The sequence below is a fragment of the Netta rufina genome (assembly GCF_964035555.1).
Source record: "Netta rufina genome assembly, chromosome: 2".
In the NCBI taxonomy this organism is placed as follows: Eukaryota; Metazoa; Chordata; class Aves; order Anseriformes; family Anatidae; genus Netta; species Netta rufina.
The window spans coordinates 59,781,179-59,795,494 of NC_140124.1; the positions used below are offsets into that span (position 1 = coordinate 59,781,179).

At 37.9% G+C, this 14,316-nt stretch overlaps 1 protein-coding gene across 1 annotated transcript in view; it reads right to left on the reverse strand.

The window, feature by feature from the left end:
• Window positions 1-14,316, reverse strand: part of POU6F2 (POU class 6 homeobox 2) — a gene marked incomplete at both ends in the record, with an annotated part of 312,801 nt that overhangs the window by 177,432 nt on the left and 121,053 nt on the right. Inside the window, 2 exons of the mRNA XM_084282352.1 lie at window positions 3,905-4,133; window positions 5,103-5,194. Coding sequence (XP_084138478.1) covers window positions 3,905-4,133; window positions 5,103-5,194 — 321 coding nt within the window. The remainder of the gene's footprint in view (window positions 1-3,904; window positions 4,134-5,102; window positions 5,195-14,316) is intronic.

A 14,316-nucleotide genomic window follows, 5' to 3' on the forward strand; every position in this document is an offset into this window, starting at 1 on the left:
AGTACAAAAGCAACAACAAAACTTAGTGAAAACTGATCTGACAAAGGAGCTGCAGAAATTTAAATTATTTAGCCCAGAAAAAAAAATGCTTCCCGAAGTCAGAAAAATGTATTTTGATGAACCACTGATTGGGTGATAAAATGGAAAGCTAGCAGTGTTTTCTGTATTATTCAATACATGCCAAGAAGCAATGGACTAAAAGCAGCAGGCAAAGCAACACATCATCCTATAGGGTATCTACCTCCCTTCCTGCAACCTCTCAATTGCTATTGTGATACCTCCAGATTTTTGCCTTTTAGAAAAGCACTGCTTTGCTCCAGCTGTAATTCTAGAAACGGTGAGAGTGAAACAGGTTTGTATGTGTCTGGAAATAGGAATAACAACTTTCTTGGATGGTGTTTAATCTCTTACCTTCAGTATTTTTAGTGGATTCCAATAAAAAGTTATGGTTGTTGATTTTATTTGCTTTCATCAAAAGACTGTTCATGGCAAACCAAAGTTCCATAGGTGAATCTGTGGTATGTTCAGAGATTTCTGTTTACTGTAATGCAGATGGCTTTATTTTGCTACCAGTCCCCTGGCATTTAAGTAAATTGTATTCTTTGCAAATTCCTTGTGCATATTAAATTTGCTTAATAGTAGTCGATGAAAATGTATTTTTATGTAAGTGTTCACAGCAAGAATTTACACATCGATCTTTCTTCTGTTCACACATATTTGACTTCTTTGCTCAGAGAACAGATGGGGTGCAGCAGTGTGTATGACAAATGACACAGTGTAACGAACAGAGAATAATCAAGCACATATCAAGAATAGTTTAAAAAGAAGCTTACAATCTAAACCTCTCTTCACTTACAGCAACAAAATTCCTATTGACTTAGTGGTGGATCAGACCCATACAGCAACTCAACAATTTAACAGAAAAAAAAAAAAAAAAAAAAAAAAAGGAAAAAAAATTATTTATAAGTAACTGACAACTGAAGAATAGGTAATTTCACTGAATAAGTCATACTGTAAGAGTAATTTTCATATCATTAATCACTCCATTTTACCAATGTCTTGAATTTTTAAAGGAACTCTCGTTTTCTCTTTTCAAATAGTTAATATATCAATGATTCCTATCACTGAATGTTTTTTCTCTTTCCACAAGTAAGTTATTGTTTCATCCTATCACCCTAAGGTCTCATACTTACCACCCTGAACCAGAGCTGAAAGTCCCTGAGAAGAAAATCAGCTAAATACATACACAGACAACACAAAATTTAGTGGAATTACACCCATTAAAGCATTCCATTAGATCACAGTTTTTCTGAATTCATGCATCATTCAAAAAGTCTTTAGGGAGCCTTCTCAATTACCTGGCTAGGCTAGTTTGGGATGAAGAGTTTTAGAAGTTTACTGATGAGAGAACAAAACTGGAAAAGAATGTGCTCACAGCAGCTTTGGACACCTACGTTTGACTGCACTGAAAATTTAGGGAAAGGAGATGTTACAACAAGAGAAATGAGAAAGGTTAGAAAACAGTATGAAAACATGTCCTTCAGTCATCTATGTTGACACTGTCACTATAAGGTTTGTGACATGAAACTTTTCATGAAAGTTGATGAATATGGTCTGATTTCACACACAGGGCATGAACTACCCAAACTGCCTTGAACAGTATGAATATACCTATAAAAGTGCTGGCTACAGAATGGAACGCACACGCTATGATTATTTTTCAAATAACCATGAAACATATGGACCAGAAGTCAGTCATTTCACCAAACTCTTACCTTCATTTACACATGCCTTGGGTGGGTAGTGGGCTATATAGGAAGCAAGAAAAGCTTACAACTGTGATTTAGGGCTCCTAAATTCTATATTAACAAAGTTCTTTTATTTCTTTGTGCATCAGTTCCACTTCCAAATAATGAAGGCAACGGTAATTCCTTTTGTCACCTGGATATTGCAAGTGTATATACAAAGTTGTGAGGTGCTTAGAGGAATGGGACGGGAGGGGAGAGAAGCAGACAAACAGCAAAGTAGCTAACATAGCTCATGGATGGGGAACTGCAAGCAAGTCCCTATTTGATTCCATGCTTGCATCTACCAGTTTGCCTAATAAAGTCAATGCTTGAAACAGCAGAGTTGCACCCTCTAGCTAGCAATTACATGCCTATAGCTAAACTAAAAAGCAAAGGTTTCCTGGCTTAATCCCTACTGGTTTGGTAATGCAGGGTGAATAAATGACGTAAGAACTGCACGAGCTTATGTTTATTTATACTACTACATACACTGCAGCCATAACTTGGAGCACTCTAGAGTGAAGGGATACATTTTTATAATGCCTGTTTCTTCATTAAGATTTCATCATCCACCTACGCTAAAAAGCCACTTCCCCTTCACTTTGTTATATCTGCTTTTACCCGCTCCTGTTCCTGCATTATTTTTTTAATCTTCAGTTCCCTACTTTACATGCACTCTCAAATTTTAAACAAGCAAAATTTGTGCATTAGTGTGTCCTTTTCATCTATGATTTATGAATGACAGGTTCTTTGGTGCAGCTTAATGGTATGAGAGAGACATTATTTTAAACATTAAAGTGAAAACCATTTACAACTATGATGAGAGGTCTGTTGACATTAAACTTTAAAACATGCACAAGGTAAAGGCAAGTAACTGCTCCAACAGGTGAGAGTACTGTGCATGTAGTTCATAAGGGAGTTTGTTCAACACATGAGCTGTCTCTCCCTTTGCTGCTTCACAACCTGTAGGATTTGGTGCTTCAAACCATTCATCAAGTAATCAATAGCAACCATAGCATAATCACCTAAAAACTACTTAGGGTGCAGTGTAGAGCATTCATGTAATAAAATTACCATTTTGTCTGTGGTAAACGTTTCCTACTACTTATGACAGCAAGAAATAATAAATATATAAGTAAAACAACAACAACAAAAGCAAATTGAAGGAGCTAAAGTTTTATTTTGATATTTCCTGCCCACACCTCTACTACTTCCACACTGGATAGTCACTTCTTTACCATCCTCTTCCATTAAAGCTGTACAATTCCTCTCATAGTATTTTGGCTAATTCTTATCTAACTATACTTGGTTCAGTTCTGTTCAACAGCATCTGCCTTCTGAGAAGCAACCAAGATAATTGGGACTATTAAATAAATACATCTGTATCTCGTAACATATGTGTTTCAATTGAGTACTGTTTCTCACAGCACAGAATGCTAGAGGAAAATAGGCATGCAGTGTCTCATAGAACTGCTTTTTCAGTTGGATTTTAGACCATGAGAATACAGCAAATACCTTAGTGTAGGAGTGTTGCAATGACGAACTTTTTGCTTCTGTGGTTTGGAGTCACGTAACTCCTCCAAACGGCTTGGATGACAGATGGCAGAACCTTATTGATAAAGCAGATCTCCCACAGAAAATACAAGAATGCATATCCTGGGCAGTAATGGCAGCTAACTGAGGAAACTCTGATTTTATAATAAAAGGTTTTAAAAAGTGATTTTCATGCAATACTGTGCTTTTAGTTGCCTTTATTCATTCAGCTACTCTAATCAGCAATGGTGAAACAGAGTACTTGTCTTCATGCTGCTATTTGAAATTTTCAGCTGAACCGTGAGTAAAGAACATTGATCATTGATGACAGAAAAGCCTAATGAATCATTCAAGTACTTTACAGTACTGACCTAAAGAATGTAAGAATCCAGCCTCCACTCCAGTTCTGTAAAAATGCAAATATCCGTTAAGTACCTCTCAAGTATTTAAAACCAATCCAAGCATTAACTTTCAATAAATATCAAGAGCAATATTTCATCAGATAAAGATATTGCTCTGTTTAAAAGAGACAAAGCGACACAAACAGGCAAAAGACTATTAGAAAAATGCTGAAGATAACTTACCTTGTAGATTTTGCAATGGCAAAGTCATGATGCCTCCTGCTGCAGCTGCTGCTACCAGCCCTTGGATGTTGGTGAGATTCGCTGTAGGTAGAGTTAGGACCAGTCCTTGTTGGCCCCCCAGCTGCCCAGCCATGTTGAAAGGAATAAGGATCGGCTGATTCAGGGCTGGAGTGCCTCCTGGCATCACCCCTGCTACTGCTGAGGCTAACTGTTGTGCTGTCAGTAATGGCTGTAATGAAACACAGACAGCACACGTATTTTACTCTGCACAGCTCAGTATTATACATTAATACTTCTACTTGGGATCCTTTAGTGTTCCGGTACAGACATGCCCTGCCTCCAATATCTTCAAACATACGTTTTCACCAACCCAAAAAGCTTTGACAAACTTGACAGACTGAATCTGTAAGCCTAACTGCCATGTAGCATGGTAGCAATTCCAGTTGAATCTAGGCTGGAAAATTCATTACACAGGCACTGAAAATAATTCATGAACACAAGAAGGCCTAACTCAAGTCAGCCTACAAATATCTAAATGCCAACACTTCACAGGTTTTCCCAGTTGTATGTTGATTGGTAGGAGCTGACTACGCTACAGCAACGATTACCAGAAGCTGTGTGGACCAAGCAGTATGCAAGACTGTCCTGTGAAGTGGAAGAACATTAAGTATCTTCTTAGAGTATGGTTGAACTTGGAGAAAACTATGAAGTGATATGGAAAATCTTGTAAAAGGTTTAACAGAGTCATGCTATTATGCTTACATTTTGCCATAAAGAAAATAAATATCTGGCATAAAAAATAATGAAATGCCTTTACTAATGCAAGAGCTGTGTGTGACATGCAGAACTGTCAGAGCCAATAAGGTTGCATTAAAATTGCACTAGCTTTTTAATATTAAATCATGACCTGTATTTCAAAAATAACATCTATGAGAAGTTCAAAGATTTTAACCTCCTAAACATGCAAAGCTGCTTACATTTATTTTGGAAAAACATACAAAAAGCTAACCCTTCCAGACAACTACCTTTTAAAACATACAGAAGATACATATATACATACATGCTCCCTTTTTGTAACACAGAATGCAGCCAAATAGAATCACGTCTTCCACATTATATAGATAAAAGACGATCAATCACAATTACTCACTTTTCATCAAATTGCATGCCTCGATTAGTTTAAAGGAAAGATACTGACCTGAGGCCCAACAGGAAATGCAGGATGGGACTGATTGGGTTGGTGCTGGTCACCTGGGCTTGTATCAGACAGCAGTGTGTTTCCTCTGGCCTCTAGAATTCAAAGAGGAGATTGTCTTTAATACCAAGCCTGAGGACTAGCACATTATCTTTTACTCTGATGTCACATAACATCAAGCTGAAAATGATATGTTAAAGTGCTTTATCAATAACTCAAGCACTCAAATCACTTATCAGCTGCATAAATTATGCTAACATTCATTCAGACCAGCCAACTCATTCAAGGAGATACAAAAATCTGACAGCAGTGAAACTGAAGCTATCATCAACCCAGCTAATGTGAGTTGCATTATACATCAATTTACATACAGTACATGAGCACTCCGTGTGTGTGGGAACTGCATTTTTTACGCTTAGGTGAGCATCAGCCTTTCTAATTTCTGAAAGCAAAAATTATCTGAAAAACAATCAAGTCACATCTACTTTGTATCTTAATAAAGTCTTTTCTGTTGCCACTTACTGAGGCAGAAAAGGCAGTACGATGCACAATAGAAAGGCTGAGAACGAGTATGCTTCCAAATGACAGCTATTCCCCTTGTTTTCAAAATTGTATGTGGGGGAAGAGCAAAATTCTGTGAAACCAAGGCTTTTGAGCATTTATTGAGATGATCAATATCCAACAATCGAACTATATGCTGGGCAATAATGACTTACTAAGCACAGAACAGAGTCCAGCCTTTTTTTTTGCTGAAGCCTGCAAAACAGATTATAAAAGGACAAGAGAAAGGAAAATGTCCTATCAGTTGCAAGAAAGTACCAAGATGTTTTGAAAATTAAGTCCACATTGTCCACTTCCTCCAAGTGAAGGACTTACATCAATCTACAAACTTTTTAAGCACTGATGGCAGAGTCAGGCCCATATTTATCTTTGAAGCTGAAAGAATGACAGTGAGTATCAGAAGTAGCTGTAAGACTACCATGGTCTTTTACAAAGAAAATCCTGGCAATGACTTCAGGTTTCCTGGTTAGTTAGGATAGCTTTAGTTCTGTTAGTTGTTGTTTTTTTTTTTTTTTTGTTTATTTATTTATTTATTTATTTATTTGATGTGTGGTTGAAATCCCATTCTAAGTAAGCCTTAACAAGATGCTCTTTTCCACTGTTTGTCCTATGAATAGCAAGTGCAAGACAATTCAGAACCAGTTTATTGGCACGCCATGGTGTGCTAAGGAAAAAAGATACAATTCTGTCATACTTATAAATTTTAAAGAGGGTATTATCAGCTCATTTAAAACAAATTCTTCTGTATATTCTCTAAGGGGACAGACTTATAAATAATGGAAATGTGAAAAAAAATACTTTGGCACATTAAGGTACAAATAAAATTGACTGCTACATATTATTCAATTGACTTCTATCTCTACAGCAAAGTGTCAATCATAACAGCATTTTAGAATAGGATTAAATAATAAGTGTTCAGAGTTATTATGCAAAAATCATAAAATCTGATTAATTTGTAATATATTTGTGTGGTCTCAAATCAGAAATGGACGTTGCTCTGGGAATACTTACAAACATTCTATTGAAATATCTGATTTGGAACTAATAAAAACACACAGACTTGCTGACTTTTTATAAAGTGAATTCTATAAAAATATGTTTGGCATTTTCATGACCACTGTGATTTAATAATGAGAATAAGATGACCTATTATAATTGGTAAGCATGCCAACAATTGCCTTATAACATGCAAAAAGAGACACAGTCACTGTACTTTTTGTGTGCAATTTACTCCTCTGAGTTTCTGAAAAGAAACATAACTAGATATACGTGACTCAGGAAAAACATTTCTTTCAAATGCAGTACAATCCTAGTCCTGCTGCCACCATTAAGACCAAACATAGGTTTTCTTCAGTACAGGCTCCTCCTATACACAATAAGGTGCTACGTTACTAAATGCAATTTTACTTTAGGTAATTTCCACATGATGTTATAGGCTTGGGGTTTTTGTTTATTTTTGTTTTGTGTTTTAATCTTTCCATCACTGCTCATGTATAAAGTGATATTAGATCAAAGATTCAACACCAATGTATATATCCCTCCCCATTAAGATCAAGTCTTATAAATCAATTTTGTTTATGCAATTTTAAGGCCCGAGATCTCTCTGTGATTTAGTTAGTATTAAAACAAGCTCTTGATAATCTGTCATGTCATTAAATTGCCCTATGAAAGCTTTGGGAGAAGTGCAAATCTGCAGTCAAATATTTACTAGAATTAGATTTAATTGCAATTACTATATCTTGAGCTCCCAGAAAATAAATAAGAAGTTCCAAATGAATACGCCTTTGTTTTCCTATTTTTAACATGGTACCACCATCCTAAGAACCACTGTTTTCTTTTATCTCTTGTACCCTAAGGATTTTGCAATATTTCATCTCATGAGCTGTATGTTGTACAAGTGGGTTATACAAGATCATAAAGCCAAATTAATTGCACTCCTTCTTTTTTGTATTGCACTAATTGGAATCACTTAGAATTACATTCCTTTCATATAGTCACTCATTGCAGATGATATATCTTTTAATTCTGTTGCTTGAACACTCTGCCTTCTTCTTCTAGCTCACTTCCTATGTGATATGGACATGCCAATAAAATAGCACACACTTTCATGTGCACAAATGTGGTTTTACATAGCACCCTGTATGAAATTATGCATACCATATTCTCAGAATTAAATTCTCATTTTTCCCCATACTTTATGTATTACCCCATAATATACCTCATCTATTCCTCATATACTTAACAAGGTACTTAGTCTCCTCCCAATCTACCTGTTATAACAGTCTTTCAAGAGTCAATTTTTTTTTTCAAAATATACAGGAAAATCTGCTTGCTGAGCTGGCAGTAAATACGGAGAAGCAAGAATTTCAGGGTTAAGTTCTGCTGCATCACACAGAGTGACAGTATTCGTTTCTTACTGTACACTGTCTTCAGCGAGAAGCATAGGTCAAAGCTCCCAGGAAGGCCAAGTACAGCACAAAACCCCAGTAAAAGGCTACTTTTCCTTTTCTATCTAATAACGTTAATGGGGTGGATTCCTCTGAGTTCAGAAAATCTGTAGAGCTGGGAGAGCTCTGTCACATGCACTATTTCTGATTCACAGACTCATTGCTACTCAACCGGAAAAAAACCCTCGTTAAAACTATTGGCCTAACCTAGCAGTGTGTTTGCCCCCACGCTATTTTTCCCCTCAGTTTTCCCACCTTTATTTGGTGGCTCGTTACTTCCAGATGCTGGAATGACGTCTTCAGGTAAATTATTCGCACACTGTGCGAATTCCACTCCTTACTAATAAAAATGAGCTGTCAAAACCTAGCCTAGATTTTCTGGTTGTCCAGGTCCAGGCTGTTACCTCCTGCTGGGCTATCCTCCAATGCTGTACAGCTTTCTACCAGCAAGGGGGATCTTGGCAAGGAACAGAGCTGGGGAGCTACCTCTCCTCTCAAGCAGGTTTTGGAAAGTTTGTTCTCTCATTACACCTGCAATTGCACTGGTGCACCTGGGGCAGGGAGACAGCAGAAATGGGGCACCCAATCTGAAAATAGAGGTAATTCTCCTTAACACCATTAGTCAAGGCAGGGAGCTAAAATTTCTCTTATAACTGAGTGCTGCCATCACAGCCCAAGTCCACGCACTTGCTCAGTACTATCATAGGAAGAGACAGGAGTGCTAGTGCCATGGTACAGCATGACTGTAGACAAGGCTTTAATATTTAATAAGCAGTATTCATCATATGTGATTCATCATAAACTAATTATAAATTATATAATACATACATTCACCCCTCATCCTGCCAAGAGGCAGAGAGGGCATGACATAATAAAAAATTGAAGTGCACTGTAAACATTGTAAAATAACCCTCTTAAAATAAAATATTATTTAAAATAAAGCTAAGTAAAACAAAGGCAACCTTAGTCTTCCCTTATCAAAAAATAAAATAAAATCCCCAAAAGCAAGCAAAAATCTTGTTCAACAATACATAGCTTGAAAATGAGAAAACCACAAGAGGAATATGAGAAGGGAAAAAAATTCCACAAAACAAGGCCTTCAAGCCTCGTGCGAAATTACAGCTGTAAATGCACTAGTTATAACGAGGCTTTCCAATTTACTTTGTTTTGTTTCATACGCATCTTCTGCAACCTAACAGGTAATGTAGCTCCCTATGTCTTTATCTCACAGTGCCCCCCTCCACGAGGGGGTCTCCAATCCTGCCTTTACAAATGGGCACCTAATGGACTGAGGGACTTGCATCCAGATTCTCAAATCAGCATGGTTTAGGCACCCCTATCTCTTCAGCTGTAGTTACATTGTTCAGGAAAGGAGTGTGGATTGGGTCAAAGCACAACATACTTGGAGCACCACTGGCAAGGTGAACCTGCATGCTTTGCACTGCCCATCCCAGCGGCCCTTGGCACACAACACGTCCAAATCTGTCCGGGAACCTGAAGCTGACTGGCAAATGCGACTACACCGAGAAGCACTGCAGGAGATGTGATGGCATGTGTTAAACACCTCCATCTGGTTCTTTCCTCGACCTCTTGGCTCAGATGCAGAAGCGTGCTTGTGCCTGCTCCTGTGCCTCCTCTCAAACTCTGCTCCAAGTCCCGCTCAAAGTCAATGCTTGAACCACAGCATGGGGCTAGCCTCAGCAGATGATCTGGACACAACTAACTTCGTGGTCTTCAAGAAGTTAATTCAGCATTAACTTGTCTCATCTTTGTACCAGAACCCAGGAGATATTGAGCCATCTCTCTTTAGTGCTCAGGGCTTTAAAAAACAAGCAGGATTAAATTTAATAACACTAGATTTTCAGTAGTCAAAAGAGTATGTAAATCCTTCTGAAATACACATTTAAGCAAAGATTTTAAATGAATCACTATTAATGAAAAGCATAGTGTTTAAAGCAACCGCTCATATTAAAACCCTTAGATACAGTTCCACAGGCTGACAGTAAATTGCTTGTATCTCTCAGTAACTGTAACAACGAGAAATCAAGAGTAGACATTTTTTTTCTTTCCCAATGAACCTACTCACATTAAAGATACAGCTTTAAGAATGAAATCATGAAAGTGAGCGTGTGAGTCTGTAAGAAAAAAGTCTTACATTTTTAAAACCAATAAAGCCACTCTGAGCTTGGGTTTTCATAGCAGCATTTAAATCACAAGCCATATTATCACGAAAAAAATAGACAACTTCTTAAAATAAATGAAACAGTCTGACTGATAAGATTCAAATTATCGAGTGCTGTGTGGAAGTCCATCATCTCTGATTAAAGTAACTCATCTTTTCCTTAAATGAACCCTTAATTGTCAGCAATTATACCAGGTGCAATCTTGCTGGCAAAATTTAATAGCTGAAAGAAAAAGATGCAGCTGCTAATGAAAAAATGTAACATCCTCTCCAAACAATTCTCACTCTGCCATGAAGCACCACACTGCAGCTCTTAATTTCACTGTTTTTATTTTCCTGCTGCCTCAGAGTTTGGCCATGTAGCAGGAAGCCCTTCCAAATCACCTCATCATTACTAATCAGATTGCTACACAGAATTTCACAAACACGTCCAAATTTTACAATACTTGCGGGAGATAAAATTCAGATTTTATGATGAATGTTGTATTTGTTTTACACTGGTATTATCCTGTGGTTATGAGAGGAGATATTCCTGTAATCTTATCAAAGAAAACCAAGCACTGAAAGTAAATGAGATTAATGAATCCCTCATTGAAAGGTCTGTATTCAGGCTTGGACTTCTCATATTTAATTTAGTAGCCAGATAGTTGTCTTATTCCAGTCTGTGGCCAAGATGTGGCATATAATTCACTCATCTGGATCGTATCAAACTTCTTTCTATATCAAGTTAACCCACAGATCAGTAAGCTATTCACCTTTTCCTGCTGACCTCTACTTCTGAGCTTTTATTTTTAGGAAGTGATTTCAGCCTCACAAAGAAAACCAAACAGGAGACCAAGGCTTGTGCAGAGTTACCAGCAGCACCTGGCAACTCTGAAACCTAGCAATGTTACAACTCTTGGTACCATTATTTTACTGCTGATCATTTTAGTAAGACATCCAAGCACTGTGCTTGTTTTCCACAAAGTCAGTTTATCTCCTTTGTCTCAACTTACATAACTTAATTCACTCTTAGTTCTTCTTTACCTATGTATAAAAATCTTCTAGTTTACCTTTTAAAATGTTTGTAGTGTGATAAGGAAACACCATACTGATCTAGTGTACTGGCATATATGCCAATGCAGTATCTTGTACAGAAAAGCTAAAAATCCTGCCTTTAAAATGGATTGAATTAGACAGCTGAACGAATAGAGCAGATTTGCTTTACTGACTGTATCATTCAGTGCTTAAGTAAGTAAAACCCCACAGTTTTATACTTATCTGAAACTGCCACACAGTTGCTACAGCAAAGCTACCAAAATTCTGAGCCGAGCTCAGAATCAGTCTGCCCGCAGTGCACAAACCCTTGCCTTTGCCTCCTCCCTGGGGATATTTCCTCCTAAAGGATCGTTTCTGGCAAGGTACATAAGGTAGTTGAAATGACTGTGCTCATTACCTATATGCACTGAGCTATGCTTGTATTTACACACCTGCATCTTTCTGGGTAAGAACTGAAAACATTAAACCTTCACAACTGTTTATAATGAAAATCAAGCTATTAAAGTGATTCATGATAAAAAGAACTTCTCATGGGCATCCACCAGTTATGTTTACTACCAAACAAAAAACCAAAAAACTACCAAAGACACAAAAATCATGGACAATGCAAAATTCCAGCTCTGCCAACTGCCTCAAATTTTCTTTCACGTCTCTATCTTTTCTCCTTTTTCACTGTCTTTTCTTTTCTTCTTTTTCCTTTCTGAAACTGCAAAAAAATTCCTGTTGGTGCCTATGTGAATATTCTTCCACTTTAGATACTTCATGTCAGAAAAGGAGCATAGCCACTGCAGAAAAAGTGAAGGAATATAATTGCAAAAGTATGTTCTTTATTCAAAATAGACTCATTCTACTTTTCACCCCCTAAGTACAGTGCATAAAAATCCCTTGTTAATGGTACATACATTTTTTATGAATTGGACCCTTCATATTGAGAGTTCTAGTTGCTTTTCTACTGTATGCATTAGCACAAATATAATCACATTAAGGTCACAAAGACCCTATCAGTTTTCCCTGAATTCATACAACATTTCATACTCACTGTTTGCTGTTAGTGCTGGTGAATGCAATGATGATAAAGGTTACTTACCAGAAGATGGACAGTTGAATGCATTATTATTTCATGTTGGGCAGCTGATCCCTAGCTAAGAAGGGCAGGAGGCTTCTCTAAATTAAACTTCCCTTTCTTTCCAGCCCTGCCAGCTTACTAAATGCCAAAGAGCAAGCACATTAAAAAGATCTATTTTGGAAAAACTGCCATAGTTTGCCATCTTTCTATAGCTAACTAACATTTCTGTATGATTTTTACAGCATTTATCTGTGCAGGTGGTTTTGTTCTTGACAGGGTAGGGGGCAAGTTGGGCTTTCTACCAAAAGGACAATTTCCTGACACTCACCCTCCTAATCTGATTCCCCTACCTTCCCCCAAATAAGGCACACTGTGATGGTATCTTATAAGGACATATACATTGATGCTTGCCTGGGAAACCTTGCACAACTTATGTATTATGGGCTTGGCTGCTGGCACTACAGGCTGGTGAACGCCTGGCAATACATGTGGGCAGCCTCTAGTGTGCCATTTAGGCGTTTGGGAGGAAGAGAAGGGTAGTGTGGCTGACTTCTTTTGTTTTTAGAGGTTCCTTTAATAGACTTACTTACAAAGGGCGGGGCTGATCTGATCTAATGACAGAAATTTAACTCACAGCTTCCAGGGACTGGAAAGAAAAAGCTATAAAGTGAGGAGGGGATGAGCCTAGTGTCCAATCAAACCTATGAGAGACTGTTTAGGAATTCAAATTGTCTAGTTCAGTGAGTGGGAAATATCCAGTTAAGGGAAGAGATGTTCATTTAAACCCAGTAAAAGTACCAGGCACTGACATCTTCTGCAGAGCCAGTGTTCAGTGAAATGCACCCCACAATATATGTAAACTGCTACTGGAGTGTCCTGTCCAGCAAGGATGGTCAAGCAACAGTGGTTTATCACTCTTGCTCCTGAGTTCACTGTCTGGTTTCATCCCTCCGGTGTCTTTAACAATTTCACACTCTCTGCTGTGTTCTTTACACAGCCCTGTGGGGCAGCTCCATCAAGTGTCTCATTACAGGTTGTTCAGCTGTTCAGACATTATTGAGACTCTTGACAGAGCTGTCCCACAGAGCGGCATGCTGCAGGAGTCCAGTCAAGATCTGTGAGGAAACCTTAACAGCAGTAGCAACTCTGTATGCAGGAGACCACGCTCCTAGATCAGGCTAAATCACAAAGCAGCTAAAGTTCACATTATAAACCTATTTAGCTGCACACGTACCTTCAAAAATTCCTAGCTACAAAAATTCAACAGCCCTTGCCCTTTGAAAGTAGCCTGCACTGTCTGATGTCTGCAGCATGTCCTCATGATGTGGCTCAGCAGGGTGGGCCATTATTTCAAATGAAAGTGTGGCTGCCAGTTGCAGAAACTTTTGGTACGCATGCCTCCAGATCGTTTTAATCTTGAACTAACTTCTGTCTCTTTGCTATTGTCCGAAATCAACTGTAGTGACTATTTACAAAGGGCTTTGCCAGGATTTCCCAAATACTTTATTTTTTTAAAGACTTTTTAAAAAAAAAAAAAAAAATTCTGCTGGCCAGATCTTGCAAGCTATGTCAAGCCTGATTGCCACTAAACCATGTTTAAAACACTTGGCAAGGACTTTTGGTTGTCCTCACTTCCATTACACTCCTCTTCTCTGGAACAAAATTAAAAAAAAAACAAAAACAAAAACACTAAAGAACTTGTAGTTGGCATACCATCCTGTCTGCCTCCCACATCCAGACAGCTATCTGAGCTACCCTAGACAATGATAGCGAAACCACTAGGATGGTCTTTCACACATTAAAAATACCCTAAATGAAGGACTGAATGTCTTACAAACATTTTGGCGTTGTTCCTGCAATATGTTGCCTTTATGTCAAACTCCTGCTGGATTTCACACATGTTGGATTAGTTCTTTAGGAAGG